Below are 17323 nucleotides of genomic sequence, written 5' to 3' on the forward strand. Positions count from 1 at the left end.
TGTGGTCCCTTTGTTCAAAAAGGGGAGCAGAGACAACCCCGGCAACTATAGACCGGTGAGCCTCACGTCTGTAGTGGGTAAAGTCTTCGAGGGGATTATAAGAGACAAGATTTATAATCATCTAGATAGGAATAATATGATCAGGGATAGTCAGCATGGCGTTGTGAAGGGTAGGTCATGCCTCACAAACCTTATCGAGTTCTTTGAGAAGGTGACTGAACAGGTAGATGAGGGTAGAGCAGTTGATGTGGTGTATATGGATTTCAGCAAAGTCTTTGATAAGGTTCCCCACGGTAGGCTATTGCAGAAAATACGGAGGCTGGGGATTGAGGGTGATTTAGAGATGTGGATCAGAAATTGGCTAGCTGAAAGAAGACAGAGGGTGGTGGTTGATGGGAAATGTTCAGAATGGAGGACAGTCACAAGTGGAGTACCACAAGGATCTGTTCTGGGGCCGTTGCTGTTTGTCATTTTTATCAATGACCTAGAGGAAGGCGCAGAAGGGTGGGTGAGTAAATTTGCAGACGATACTAAAGTCGGTGGTGTTGTCGATAGTGTGGAAGGATGTAGCAGGTTACAGAGGGATATAGATAAGCTGCAGAGCTGGGCTGAGAGGTGGCAAATGGAGTTTAATGTAGAGAAGTGTGAGATGATTCACTTTGGAAGGAATAACAGGAATGCGGAATATTTGGCTAATGGTAAAGTTCTTGAAAGTGTGGATGAGCAGAGGGATCTAGGTGTCCATGTACATAGATCCCTGAAAGTTGCCACCCAGGTTGATAGGGTTGTGAAGAAGGCCTATGGAGTGTTGGCCTTTATTGGTAGAGGGATTGAGTTCCGGAGTCGGGAGGTCATGTTGCAGCTGTACAGAACTCTGGTACGGCCGCATTTGGAGTATTGCGTACAGTTCTGGTCACCGCATTACAGGAAGGACGTGGAGGCTTTGGAGCGGGTGCAGAGGAGATTTACCAGGATGTTGCCTGGTATGGAGGGAAAATCTTATGAGGAAAGGCTGATGGACTTGAGGTTGTTTTCGTTGGAGAGAAGAAGGTTAAGAGGAGACTTAATAGAGGCATACAAAATGATCAGGGGGTTGGATAGGGTGGACAGTGAGAGCCTTCTCCCGCGGATGGAAATGGCTGGTACGAGGGGACATAACTTTAAACTGAGGGGTGATAGATATAGGACAGAGGTCAGAGGTAGGTTCTTTACGCAAAGAGTAGTGAGGCCGTGGAATGCCCTACCTGCTACAGTAGTGAACTCGCCAACATTGAGGGCATTTAAAAGTTTATTGGATAAACATATGGATGATAATGGCATAGTGTAGGTTAGATGGCTTTTGTTTCGGTGCAACATCGTGGGCCGAAGGGCCTGTACTGCGCTGTATTGTTCTATGTTCTATGTTCCAACTCACTCTTGGGTATCTGTTCTTCGACAATAAACTACCCTGAAGCCCTCGATTAGATCCCTTGATTAGATTCCAGTCTGTATCTCACTCCCAGGTATCTGTCATTCTATATATCAACTACCTGAACACCTCGATTAGATTGCAGCCTGTAACTCACTCCGGGGTATCCACTGTTCTATGTATAAACCACAGGAACCTCTCGATTAGATTCCAGTCTGTAACTCACTCCCGGACATCCACTATTCTAGGGGGCAGCACGGTAGCATTGTGGATAGCACAATTGCTTCACAGCTCCAGGGTCCCAGGTTCGATTCCGGCTTGGGTCACTATCTGTGCGGAGTCTGCACATCCTCCCTATGTGTGCGTGGGTTTCCTCCGGGTGCTCCGGTTTCCTCCCACAGTCCAAAGATGTGCAGTTTAGGTGGATTGGCCATGCTAAATTGCCCTTAGTGTCCAAAATTGCCCTTAGTGTCCAAAATTGTCCTTAGTGTTGGGTGGGGTTACTGGGTTATGGGGATAGGGTGGAGGTGTTGACCTTGGGTAGGGTGCTCTTTCCAAAAGCCGGTGCAGACTCGATGGGCCGAATGGCCTCCTTCTGCACTGTAAATTCTATCTATGATTCTATATATAAACCACCCTGAACCCCTCGATTTGATTCCAGTCTGTAACTCACTCCCGAGTATCCATTATTCTATATATAAACCACCCTGAACTCCTCGATTAGATTCCAGTCTGTAACTCACTCCCGAGGTATCCATTATTCTATATATAAACCACCCTGAACCCCTCGATTAGATTCCAGTCTATCACTCACTCCCGGGTATCCATTATTCTATATAAACCAACCCGAACTCCTCGATTAGATTCCAGTCTGTAACTTACTCCCGGGTATCGATTATTCCATACATAAACCACCCTGAACCCCTCGATTAGATTCCAGTCTGGAACTCACTCCCGGGTATCCATTATTCTATATTTAAACCACCCTGAACCCCTTGATTAGATATGTCTCTAAGTCACTACTGGATATCCATTATTCGATTTGGAATCCATCTGAATCCCTCGATTAGATTCTAGTCTGTAACTCACTCCGGGTATCCATTATTCTGTATATAAACCACCCCGAACCCCTCGATTAGATTCCAGTCTGTAACCTACTCCCGGGTATCCATTATTCTATATATAAACCACCCAAACATCTCGATTAGATTCCAGTCTGTAGCTCACTCCCGGGTATCCATTATTCTATATATAAACCGCCCTGAACCCCTCGATTAGATTCCAGTCTGTAACTCACCCCTGGGTATCCATTATTCTATATATAAAACATCCTGACCCCTCGATTAAATTCCAGTCTTTAACTCACCGCTGGGTATCCATTATTCTGGATATAAACCACCCTGAACCCCTTGATTAGATTCCAGTCTCTAAGTCACTACTGGATATCCATTATTCGATTTGTAAACCATCTGAACCCCTCGATTAGATTCCAGTCTGTAACCCACTCCTGGGTGTCCATTTTTCTATATATACACTACCCTGAACCCCTCGATTAGATTCTAGTCTGTAACTCACTCCCGGGTATCCATTATTCTATATATAAACCACCCTGAACCCCTCGTTTAGATTCCAGTCTGTAACTTACTCCCAGGTATCCATTATTCCATGTTTCAACCACCCTGAACCCCTCGATTAGATTCCAGTCTGTAACTCACTCCCGGGTATACATTATTCTATATATAAACCACCTGAACCCCTCGATTAGATTCCAGTCTGTAACTCACTCCCGGGTATCCATTATTCTATATATAGCCCACCCTGAACCCCTCGATTAGATTCCAGTCTGTAACTCACTCCTGGGTATCCATTATTCTATGTGTACACAACCCTGAACCCCTCGATTATATTCCAGTCTGTAACTCACTCCCGGGTATCCATTGCTATTTACAAACCACCCTGAACCCCTCGATTAGATTCCAGTCTGTAACTCACTCCCTGATATCCATTATTCTATATATAAACCACCCTGAACCCCTCGATTAGATTCCAGTCTGTCACTCACTCCCAAGTATCCATTATTCTATATATAAATCACCTCAATCCCCTCGATTAGATTCCAGTCTGTAACTCACTCTCGGGTATCCATTTCTATGTATAAACCACATGAACCCCTCAGTTAGATTTCAGTCAGTAATACACTCCCAGGTATCCATTAATCTATATATAAACCACGCAAACCCCTTGATTAGATTCCAATCTGTAACTCACTCCCGGGTATCCATTATTCTATGCCTAAACAACTCCCAACCCCTTGATTAGGTTCCAGCCCGTAAGTTACTCCCGGATATCTAATTTCCCATTAAAAAATCCACCTGAACCCTTCAATTAGATTCTAGTCTGTAACTCACACCTGGATATCCATTATTCGATATATAAACCACCCGAACCCCTTAATTATATTCCAGTCTGTTATTCACTCCCGGGTATCCATTATTCTATATAAACCAACCCGAACTCCTCGATTAGATTCCAGTCTGTAACTTACTCCCGGGTATCGATTATTCCATACATAAACCACCCTGAACCCCTCGATTAGATTCCAGTCTGGAACTCACTCCCGGGTATCCATTATTCTATATTTAAACCACCCTGAACCCCTTGATTAGATATGTCTCTAAGTCACTACTGGATATCCATTATTCGATTTGGAATCCATCTGAATCCCTCGATTAGATTCTAGTCTGTAACTCACTCCGGGTATCCATTATTCTGGATATAAACCACCCCGAACCCCTCGATTAGATTCCAGTCTGTAACCTACTCCCGGGTATCCATTATTCTATATATAAACCACCCAAACATCTCGATTAGATTCCAGTCTGTAGCTCACTCCCGGGTATCCATTATTCTATATATAAACCGCCCTGAACCCCTCGATTAGATTCCAGTCTGTAACTCACCCCTGGGTATCCATTATTCTATATATAAAACATCCTGACCCCTCGATTAAATTCCAGTCTTTAACTCACCGCTGGGTATCCATTATTCTGGATATAAACCACCCTGAACCCCTTGATTAGATTCCAGTCTCTAAGTCACTACTGGATATCCATTATTCGATTTGTAAACCATCTGAACCCCTCGATTAGATTCCAGTCTGTAACCCACTCCTGGGTGTCCATTTTTCTATATATACACTACCCTGAACCCCTCGATTAGATTCTAGTCTGTAACTCACTCCCGGGTATCCATTATTCTATATATAAACCACCCTGAACCCCTCGATTAGATTCCAGTCTGTAACTCACTCCCGGGTATACATTATTCTATATATAAACCACCTGAACCCCTCGATTAGATTCCAGTCTGTAACTCACTCCCGGGTATCCATTATTCTATATATAGCCCACCCTGAACCACTCGATTAGATTCCAGTCTGTAACTCACTCCTGGGTATCCATTATTCTATGTGTACACAACCCTGAACCCCTCGATTAGATTCCAGTCTGTAACTCACTCCCGGGTATCCATTGCTATTTACAAACCACCCTGAACCCCTCGATTAGATTCCAGTCTGTAACTCACTCCCTGATATCCATTATTCTATATATAAACCACCCTGAACCCCTCGATTAGATTCCAGTCTGTCACTCACTCCCAAGTATCCATTATTCTATATATAAATCACCTCAATCCCCTCGATTAGATTCCAGTCTGTAACTCACTCTCGGGTATCCATTTCTATGTATAAACCACATGAACCCCTCAGTTAGATTTCAGTCAGTAATACACTCCCAGGTATCCATTAATCTGTATATAAACCACGCAAACCCCTTGATTAGATTCCAATCTGTAACTCACTCCCGGGTATCCATTATTCTATGCCTAAACAACTCCCAACCCCTTGATTAGGTTCCAGCCCGTAAGTTACTCCCGGATATCTAATTTCCCATTAAAAAATCCACCTGAACCCTTCAATTAGATTCTAGTCTGTAACTCACACCTGGATATCCATTATTCGATATATAAACCACCCGAACCCCTTAGTTAGATTCCAGTCTGTAACTCACTCCCGAGTATCCATTATTCTATATATAAGCCACCCTGAACCCCTCGATTAGATTCCAGTCTGTAACTAACTCCCGGGTATCCATTATTCTATATGTAAACCACCCTGAACCCCTCGATTAGATTCCAGCCTGTAACTCACTCCTGGGTATCCATTATTCTATATATAAACCACGCTGAACCCATCGATTAGATTCCAGTCTGTAACTCACTCCCGGGTATCCATTATTCTATATGTAAACCACCCTGAACCCCTCGATTAGATTCTAGTCTGTGACTCACTCCCGGCGATCCATTATTCTATATATAAACCACCTGAACCACTCAATTAGATTCTAGCCTGTAACTCACTCTTGGGCATCTGTTATTCGATAATAAACTACCCTGAACCCCTCGATTAGATCCCTTGATAAGATACCAGTCTGCATCTCACTCCCAGGTATCTGTCATTCTATATATAAACTACCTGAGCACCTCGATTAGATTCCAGCCTGTAATTCACTCCCGGGTATCCACTATTCTATATATAAACCGCCCTGAACACCTCGATTAGATTCCAGCCAGTAACTCACTCCCGGGTACCCACTATTCTATATATAAACCACAGGAACCTCTCAAATAGATTCCAGTCTGTAACTCACTCCTGGACATCCACTATTCTAGGGGGCAGCACGGTAGCATTGTGGATAGCACAATTGCTTCACAGCTCCAGGGTCCCAGGTTCGATTCCGGCTTGGGTCACTGTCTGTGCGGAGTCTGCACATCCTCCCCGTGTGTGCGTGGGTTTCCTCCGGGTGCTCCGGTTTCCTCCCACAGTCCAAAGACATGCAGGTTAGGTGGATTGGCCATTCTAAATTGCCCTTAGTGTCCAAAATTGTCCTTAGTGTTGGGTGGGGTTACTGGGTTATTGGGTTATGGGGATAGGGTGGAGGTGTTGACCTTGGGTAGGGTGCTCTTTCCAAGAGCCGGTGCAGACACGATGGGCCGAATGGCCTCCTTCTGCACTGTAAATTCTATCCATTATTCTATATATAAACCACCCTGAACCCCTCGATTAGATTCTAGCCTATAACTCACTCTTGGGTATCTGTTATTCGACAATAAACTACCCTGACCCCCTCGATTAGATCCCTTGATTAGATTCCAGTCTGTATCTCACTCCCAGGTATCTGTCAGTCTATATATAAACTACTTGAACCCCTCGATTAGATTCCTGTCTGTAACTCACTCCCGGGTATCCATTATTCTGTATATAAACCACCTGAACCCCTCAATTAGATTCTAGCTTATAACTCACTCTTGGGTATCTGTTATTCAACAATAAACTACCCTGAACCCCTTGATTAGATCCCTTGATTAGATTCCAGTCTGTATCTCACTCCCAGGTATCTGTCATTCTATATATAAACTACCTGAACCCCTCAATTAGATTCCTGTCTGTAACTCACTCCCGGGGATCCATTATTCTCTATATAAACCACCTGAACCCCTCGATTAGATTCCCGGCTGTAACTCACTCCTGAGTATCCATTATTCTATTTATAAACCACCCTGAACCTCTCGATTAGATTCCAGTCTGTAACTCACCCCCGGGTATCCATTATTCTATATATAAGCCACCCTGAACCCCTCGTTTAGATTCCAGTCTGTAACTCACACCCAGGTATCCATTATTCTTTATATAAACCACCCGAACCCCTTGATTTGATTCCAGTCTGTAACTCTCTCCCGGATATCCAGTATTCTTTATATAACCGCCCGAACCCCTCGATTAGATTCCAGTCTGTAACTCACTCCTGGATATCCATTATTCGATATATATATATCACCCTGAACCCCTCGATTAGATTCCAGTCTGTAACTCACTCCCGGGTATCCATTATTCTATATATAAACCACCCGAACCCCTTGATTAGATTCCAGTCTGTAACTCACTCCCGAGTATCCATTATCCTATATGTAAACCACCCAAACTCCTCGATTAGATTCCAGTCTCTAACTCACTCCCGGTATCCATTATTCTATTTATAAATCACCTGAACCCCTCGATTAGATTCCAGTCTGTAACTCACTCCCGGCATCCATTATTCTATTTATAAATCACCTGAACCCCTCGATTAGATTCCAGTCTGTAATTCACTCCCAAGTATCCATTATTCTATATATAAACCACCCTGAACCGCTCGATTAGATTCCAGTCTGTAACTCACTCCCAGGTATCCATCACTCTATATATAAAGCACCCTGAACCCCTCGATTGGATTCCAGTCTGTAACTCACTCCCGGGATCCATTATTCGATATATATATCACCCGTACCCCTCTATTAGATTCCAGTCTGTAACTCACTCCCATGTATCCATTATTCTATATATAAACCACCCTGAACCCCTCGATTAGATTCCAGTCTGTAACTTACTCCCAGGTATCCATTATTCTATGTTTCAACCACCCTGAACCCCTCGATTAGATTCCAGTCTGTAACTCACTCCCGGGTATACATTATTCTATATATAAACCACCTGAACCCCTCGATTAGATTCCAGTCTGTAACTCACTCCCGGGTATCCATTATTCTATATATAGCCCACCCTGAACCACTCGATTAGATTCCAGTCTGTAACTCACTCCTGGGTATCCATTATTCTATGTGTACACAACCCTGAACCCCTCGATTATATTCCAGTCTGTAACTCACTCCCGGGTATCCATTGCTATTTACAAACCACCCTGAACCCCTCGATTAGATTCCAGTCTGTAACTTACTCCCAGGTATCCATTATTCTATGTTTCAACCACCCTGAACCCCTCGATTCGATTCCAGTCTGTAACTCACTCCCGGGTATACATTATTCTATATATAAACCACCTGAACCCCTCGATTAGATTCCAGTCTGTAACTCACTCCCGGGTATCCATTATTCTATATATAGCCCACCCTGAACCCCTCGTTTAGATTCCAGTCTGTAACTCACACCCAGGTATCCATTATTCTTTATATAAACCACCCAAACCCCTTGATTTGATTCCAGTCTGTAACTCTCTCCCGGATATCCAGTATTCTTTATATAACCACCCGAACCCCTCGATTAGATTCCAGTCTGTAACTCACTCCTGGATATCCATTATTCGATATATATATATCACCCTGAACCCCTCGATTAGATTCCAGTCTGTAACTCACTCCCGGGTATCCATTATTCTATATATAGCCCACCCTGAACCACTCGATTAGATTCCAGTCTGTAACTCACTCCTGGGTATCCATTATTCTATGTGTACACAACCCTGAACCCCTCGATTATATTCCAGTCTGTAACTCACTCCCGGGTATCCATTGCTATTTACAAACCACCCTGAACCCCTCGATTAGATTCCAGTCTGTAACTCACTCCCTGATATCCATTATTCTATATATAAACCACCCTGAACCCTTCGATTAGATTCCAGTCTGTCACTCACTCCCAAGTATCCATTATTCTATATATAAATCTCCTCAATCCGCTCGATTAGATTCCAGTCTGTAACTCACTCTCGGGTATCCATTTCTATGTATAAACCACATGAACCCCTCCATTAGATTTCAGTCAGTAATACACTCCCAGGTATCCATTAATCTATATATAAACCACGCAAACCCCTTGATTAGATTCCAATCTGTAACTCACTCCCGGGTATCCATTATTCTATGCCTAAACAACTCCCAACCCCTTGATTAGGTTCCAGCCCGTAAGTTACTCCCGGATATCTAATTTCCCATTAAAAAATCCACCTGAACCCTTCAATTAGATTCTAGTCTGTAACTCACACCTGGATATCCATTATTCGATATATAAACCACCCGAACCCCTTAATTAGATTCCAGTCTGTTATTCACTCCCGGGTATCCATTATTCCATACATAAACCACCCTGAACCCCTCGATTAGATTCCAGTCTGGAACTCACTCCCGGGTATCCATTATTCTATATTTAAACCACCCTGAACCCCTTGATTAGATATGTCTCTAAGTCACTACTGGATATCCATTATTCGATTTGGAATCCATCTGAATCCCTCGATTAGATTCTAGTCTGTAACTCACTCCGGGTATCCATTATTCTGTATATAAACCACCCCGAACCCCTCGATTAGATTCCAGTCTGTAACCTACTCCCGGGTATCCATTATTCTATATATAAACCACCCAAACATCTCGATTAGATTCCAGTCTGTAGCTCACTCCCGGGTATCCATTATTCTATATATAAACCACGCTGAACCCATCGATTAGATTCCAGTCTGTAACTCACTCCCGGGTATCCATTATTCTATATGTAAACCACCCTGAACCCCTCGATTAGATTCTAGTCTGTGACTCACTCCCGGCGATCCATTATTCTATATTTTCACCACCTGAATCACTCAATTAGATTCTAGCCTGTAACTCACTCTTGGGCATCTGTTATTCGATAATAAACTACCCTGAACCCCTCGATTAGATCCCTTGATAAGATACCAGTCTGCATCTCACTCCCAGGTATCTGTCATTCTATATATAAACTACCTGAGCACCTCGATTAGATTCCAGCCTGTAATTCACTCCCGGGTATCCACTATTCTATATATAAACCGCCCTGAACACCTCAATTAGATTCCAGCCTGTAACTCACTCCCGGGTACCCACTATTCTATATATAAACCACAGGAACCTCTCAAATAGATTCCAGTCTGTAACTCACTCCTGGACATCCACTATTCTAGGGGGCAGCACGGTAGCATTGTGGATAGCACAATTGCTTCACAGCTCCAGGGTCCCAGGTTCGATTCCGGCTTGGGTCACTGTCTGTGCGGAGTCTGCACATCCTCCCCGTGTGTGCGTGGGTTTCCTCCGGGTGCTCCGGTTTCCTCCCACAGTCCAAAGACATGCAGGTTAGGTGGATTGGCCATTCTAAATTGCCCTTAGTGTCCAAAATTGTCCTTAGTGTTGGGTGGGGTTACTGGTTTATTGGGTTATGGGGATAGGGTGGAGGTGTTGACCTTGGGTAGGGTGCTCTTTCCAAGAGCCGGTGCAGACACGATGGGCCGAATGGCCTCCTTCTGCACTGTAAATTCTATCCATTATTCTATATATAAACCACCCTGAACCCCTCGATTAGATCCTAGCCTATAACTCACTCTTGGGTATCTGTTATTCGACAATAAACTACCCTGACCCCCTCGATTAGATCCCTTGATTAGATTCCAGTCTGTATCTCACTCCCAGGTATCTGTCAGTCTATATATAAACTACTTGAACCCCTCGATTACATTCCTGTCTGTAACTCACTCCCGGGTATCCATTATTCTGTATATAAACCACCTGAACCCCTCAATTAGATTCTAGCTTATAACTCACTCTTGGGTATCTGTTATTCAACAATAAACTACCCTGAACCCCTTGATTAGATCCCTTGATTAGATTCCAGTCTGTATCTCACTCCCAGGTATCTGTCATTCTATATATAAACTACCTGAACCCCTCGATTTGATTCCTGTCTGTAACTCACTCCCGGGGATCCATTATTCTCTATATAAACCACCTGAACCCCTCGATTTAGATTCCCGGCTGTAACTCACTCCTGAGTATCCATTATTCTATTTATAAACCACCCTGAACCTCTTGATTAGATTCCAGTCTGTAACTCACCCCCGGGTATCCATTATTCTATATATAAGCCACCCTGAACCCCTCGATTAGATTCCAGTCTGTAACCTACTCCCGGGTATCCATTATTCTATATATAAACCACCCAAACATCTCGATTAGATTCCAGTCTGTAGCTCACTCCCGGGTATCCATTATTCTATATATAAACCGCCCTGAACCTCTCGATTAGATTCCAGTCTGTAACTCACCCCTGGGTATCCATTATTCTATATATAAAACATCCTGACCCCTCGATTAAATTCCAGTCTTTAACTCACCGCTGGGTATCCATTATTCTGGATATAAACCACCCTGAACCCCTTGATTAGATTCCAGTCTTTAAGTCACTACTGGATATCCATTATTCGATTTGTAAACCATCTGAACCCCTCGATTAGATTCCAGTCTGTAACCCACTCCTGGGTGTCCATTTTTCTATATATACACTACCCTGAACCCCTCGATTAGATTCTAGTCTGTAACTCACTCCCGGGTATCCATTATTTTGTATATAAACCACCCTGAACCCCTCGATTAGATTCCAGTCTGTAACTTACTCCCAGGTATCCATTATTCTATGTTTCAACCACCCTGAACCCCTCGATTAGATTCCAGTCTCTCACTCACTCCCGGGTATACATTATTCTATATATAAACCACCTGAACCCCTCGATTAGATTCCAGTCTGTAACTCACTCCCGGGTATCCATTATTCTATATCTTGCCCACCCTGAACCACTCGATTAGATTCCAGTCTGTAACTCAATCCTGGGTATCCATTATTCTATGTGTACACAACCCTGAACCCCTCGATTATATTCCAGTCTGTAACTCACTCCCGGGTATCCATTGCTATTTACAAACCACCTGAACCCCTCGATTAGATTCCAGTCTGTAACTCACTCCCTGATATCCATTATTCTATATATAAACCACCCTGAACCCCTCGATTAGATTCCAGTCTGTCACTCACTCCCAAGTATCCATTATTCTATATATAAATCACCTCAATCCCCTCGATTAGATTCCAGTCTGTAACTCACTCTCGGGTATCCATTTCTATGTATAAACCACATGAACCCCTCAGTTAGATTTCAGTCAGTAATACACTCCCAGGTATCCATTAATCTATATATAAACCACGCAAACCCCTTGATTAGATTCCAATCTGTAACTCACTCCCGGGTATCCATTATTCTATGCCTAAACAACTCCCAACCCCTTGATTAGGTTCCAGCCCGTAAGTTACTCCCGGATATCTAATTTCCCATTAAAAAATCCACCTGAACCCTTCAATTAGATTCTAGTCTGTAACTCACACCTGGATATCCATTATTCGATACATAAACCACCCGAACCCCTTAATTAGATTCCAGTCTGTAACTCACTCCCGAGTATCCATTATTCTATCTCTAAACCACCCTGAAACCCTTAATTAGATTCCAGTCTGGAACTCACTCCCGAGTATCCTTTATTCTATATATAAGCCACCCTGAACCCCTCGATTAGATTCCAGTCTGTAACTCACTCCCGGGTATCCATTATTCTATATGTAAACCACCCTGAACCCCTCGATTAGATTCCAGCCTGTAACTCACTCCCGGGTATCCATTATTCTATATATAAACCACGCTGAACCCATCGATTAGATTCCAGTCTGTAACTCACTCCCGGGTATCCATTATTCTATATGTAAACCACCCTGAACCCCTAGATTAGATTCTAGTCTGTGACTCACTCCCGGCGATCCATTATTCTATATATAAACCACCTGAACCACTCAATTAGATTCTAGCCTGTAACTCACTCTTGGGCATCTGTTATTCGATAATAAACTACCCTGAACCCCTCGATTAGATCCCTTGATAAGATACCAGTCTGCATCTCACTCCCAGGTATCTGTCATTCTATATATAAACTACCTGAGCACCTCGATTAGATTCCAGCCTGTAATTCACTCCCGGGTATCCACTATTCTATATATAAACCGCCCTGAACCTCTCGATTAGATTCCAGTCTGTAACTCACCCCCGGGTATCCATTATTTTATGTATAAGCCACCCTGAACCCCTTGTTTAGATTCCAGTCTGTAACTCACACCCGGGTATCCATTATTCTTTATATAAACCACCCGAACCCCTTGATTTGATTCCAGTCTGTAACTCTCTCCCGGATATCCAGTATTCTTTATATAACCACCCGAACCCCTCGATTAGATTCCAGTCTGTAACTCACTCCTGGATATCCATTATTCGATATATATATATCACCCTGAACCCCTCGATTAGATTCCAGTCTGTAACTCACTCCCGGGTATCCATTATTCTATATATAAACCACCCGAACCCCTTGATTAGATTCCAGTCTGTAACTCACTCCCGAGTATCCATTATCCTATATGTAAACCACCCAAACTCCTCGATTAGATTCCAGTCTGTAACTCACTCCCGGTATCCATTATTCTATTTATAAATCACCTGAACCCCTCGATTAGATTCCAGTCTGTAACTCACTCCCGGCATCCATTATTCTATTTATAAATCACCTGAACCCCTCGATTAGATTCCAGTCTGTAACTCACTCCCAAGTATCCATTATTCTATATATAAACCACCCTGAACCGCTCGATTAGATTCCAGTCTGTAACTCACTCCCAGGTATCCATCACTCTATATATAAAGCACCCTGAACCCCTCGATTGGATTCCAGTCTGTAACTCACTCCCGGGTATCCATTATTTATCACCCGAACCCCTCGAACAGATTCCAGTCTGTAACTCACTCCCTAGTATCCATTTTTCTATACATAAACCACCCTGAACCCCTCGATTAGATTCCAGTCTGTAACTCACTCCCGGGACCCATTATTCGATATATATATCACCCGTACCCTCGATTAGATTCCAGTCTGTAACTCACTCCCATGTATCCATTATTCTATATATAAACCACCTGAACCCCTCGATTAGATTCTAGTCTGTATCTCATTCCAGGGTATCCATTATTCTATATATAAACCACCTGAATCCCTCAATTAGATTCCAGTCTGTAACTCACTCCCGGCTATCCATTATTCTGTATATAAACCACCTGAACCCCTCAATTAGATTCTAGTCTGTAACTCTCTCTTGGGTATCTGTTATTCAACAATAAACTACCCTGAACCACTCGATTAGAACCCTCGATTAGATTCCAGTCTGTATCTCACTCCCAGGTATCTGTCATTTTATATATAAACTACCTGAACCCCTCGAATGGATTCCAGTCTGTAACTCACTTCCAAGTATCCATTATTCTATATATAAACCACCCTGAACCCCTCGATTAGATTCCAGTTTGTAACTCTCTCCCGGAATCCATTATTCTATATATAAACCACCCTGAACCCCTCGATTAGATTCCAGTCTGTAACTCACTCCCGGGTATCCATTATTCTTTATAGAAACCACCCAAACCCCTCGATTAGATTCCAGTCTGTAACTCACTCCTGAATACCCATTATTCTATATATAAACCACCCTGAACCCCTCGATTAGATTCCAGTCTGTAACACACTCCCGAGTATCCATTATTCTATATATAAACCACCCTGAACCCCTCGATTAGATTTCAGTCTGTAACTCACTCCCGAGTATCCATTATTCTATATGTAAACCACCCAAACCCCTTGATTAAATTCCAGTGTGTAACTGAATCCTGGGTATCCATTATTCCATATATAAACCACCCTGAACCCCTTGATTAGATTTGTCTTTAACCCATTCCTGGGTACCCATTTTTCTATATATAAACCATCCCCAATCCCAGTGTCACTCCTCACCCCCCCACATTCTTCCTTTTCAGATCACAGTCTAATTCCCGTTTGAACGTCTCGATTGAACCCGCCTCCACCACCATCTCAGGCAGCACATTCCAGATCCTGACCACTCGCTGTGAGAAACAGGTTTCCCTCATGTCGCGATTGCTTTTTTGTTTCAATTGTCTTAAAATCTGTGTCCTCTAGTTCTCGTTCCTTCACCAATGGGAGCAGTTTCTCGATATCTACTCTGTCCAGTCCCCTCGTGATTTTGAAGACCTCTATCAAATCTCCTCTCAACCCTCTCTCCTCCAAGGAAATGTCCCAACTCCTCCAATTTACCTCCAGAAACAATCGCCATCAACAAGGTGATTGGGAAGCTTGCTGGTCCCACAACTCACGTCACAATTTCAGGTTCAGGGCTGGTGGGGAGGTGACTAAAGATCATTTCCTACCATATGGTGGGATGTTTGGCTGGAAGGTGGACAGTCAAGGGCAGCATTTAACGAGTAGCCTCATTGAAATGACAGAGAAGTAACTCGCACCCTGAAATATTTAATGACCTGAATCATTTCCTCTCTTCTCTATGCAATCATCCAGCTGCTTGACATCAAGGACCCCTCGGAGAACCGGAGTCAATGGGAATCAGGGAGGAAGCTCTCCGCTGGTTGGAGTCATACCTGGCATAAAGGATGATGGTTGTGGTAGTTGGAGGTCAATCACCTCAACTCCAGGACGTCACTGCAGGAATTCCTCAGGGCAGTGTCCTAGGTCCAACCGTCAATGACCTTCCCTCCATCATAAGGTCAGAAGTGGGGGAACTCAAGGCTCCTTAAGCAGCATCTTCAAAGCCCACGACCTCTACCATCGAGAAGGACAAGAGCCGCAGATATTTAGGAACACCACCACCTGGAGGTTCCTCTCCCAAGGTATTCAGCATCCTGACTTGGAGATATATTGCTGTTCGAACCATAGAATTCCAACAGTGCAGAAGGAGGCCATTCAGCCCATCGAGCCTGCACCAATCCTCTGAAAGAATACCCACCAAGCCCACTCCCCCACCCTATCCCCGTAACCCTACCTAACCTACACATGTTTGAAACTAAGGGACAATTCCAGCACATCTTTGGACTGTGGGAGGAAACCGGAGCACCCGGAGGAAACGCACGCAGACACGGGGAGAACGTGCGGACTCCGCACAGACAGTGACCCAAGCCGGGAATCAAACCTGGGACCCTGGAGCTGTGAGGGAGCAGAGCTAACAACTGTGCTACCGTGCCGCCCTTCTCTGTCCCTTCACTCCCACCTTAAAGGTAATTAATGATGGCATCAAATGCTGACCTTGCCAGCAAACCCACATCCCATGAACCAATTTAAACAAATGAAATACTCCCACTCATTTGAAATATTCCCACTTCCTGCACATGTAGTAATTCCACTCCCTATCGTCGGAATATTCCCACTCTTTGCATGTGAGATATTCTCATCCTCTGCACATGGAATAATGCAATTCCCCGTACCTGAATAATTCCCAATTCCTCTTGCAGAATTCGTCCCATTCCCTCTACCTGAATCTTTCCAATTCCCTACATCTGCTCAGTTTTTACAGCCATTCTGTCTTCCCAGATGTGATCCGCATTTCGAGTAAGCGTGAATACACTTTTGGCACAAGTGATATAATTTAAGGTTTGAGCGTGTGGAGTATAATTGATTATTCATTGACAGGTTGTTTGAAACAGAGGGTGAGTCGAATGATAATAGGCACGTAATTAAACAAACCCAGCACACACACACACACACACACAGGATTCAGTGTGCTGAGCACTGTTTGAACGGGATGGAAGTTGCCCCAATGTTGGGATTATTAAACGACATCAGCATCACACAAGGCTCTCTTAAATCGAGCTGTATTACATAAAGTAAGCTGTAGACTGCTTCCTTACCTTGATAACTTTAAACACCTGCAGCCCTCGTGGTATTTGGGTACAGTGGGCAGTGGTCATTGATAACAACGAGATCAGACCAATGTGCAGTGGGCATGATTTCTCTCTCTCTTTCTCTCTCTCTCTGCCTCTCTCTCTCTTCCATTTCACCGACTTCTCTCTCTCTCTCTCTCTCTCCACTATTCTCAGATCTCAAACCATCGCCAATCGAGGACCCGCCTACCTCTCTCCATGATTGGTGCGCCTCCTTTGCATCGTCTCGATATTTGGCCTACCGCAGCCCCACTGAGTGATGTCATCACATCACTGGCCCGTGTTCCTATTCATTCTTAGTTGCCATTTGGAGCTCACTGGTGGAAATGGAGGGGGGGGGGGGGGGGGGGGAGCTTGCAATCGGGCTGCCGTTACTAAGCAACCAGCTGAGGTGAAGGAGGCAGCCTCT

At 43.8% G+C, this 17323-nt stretch overlaps 1 protein-coding gene across 1 annotated transcript in view; it reads right to left on the minus strand.

Annotated features, from left to right (window-relative positions):
* The window catches only part of lrrc24 (leucine rich repeat containing 24), a 144530-nt gene extending 127470 nt beyond the window's left edge, over window positions 1–17060 (minus strand). The window contains exon 1 of the mRNA XM_072508023.1: window positions 16882–17060. Within this exon, the coding sequence (XP_072364124.1) occupies window positions 16882–16941 (60 nt within the window). The 5' untranslated portion in view covers window positions 16942–17060. The remainder of the gene's footprint in view (window positions 1–16881) is intronic.
* Window positions 17061–17323: the final 263 nt, after the last annotated feature.

Source organism: Scyliorhinus torazame, chromosome 6, assembly GCF_047496885.1.
Source record: "Scyliorhinus torazame isolate Kashiwa2021f chromosome 6, sScyTor2.1, whole genome shotgun sequence".
Classification (NCBI taxonomy): domain Eukaryota; kingdom Metazoa; phylum Chordata; class Chondrichthyes; order Carcharhiniformes; family Scyliorhinidae; genus Scyliorhinus; species Scyliorhinus torazame.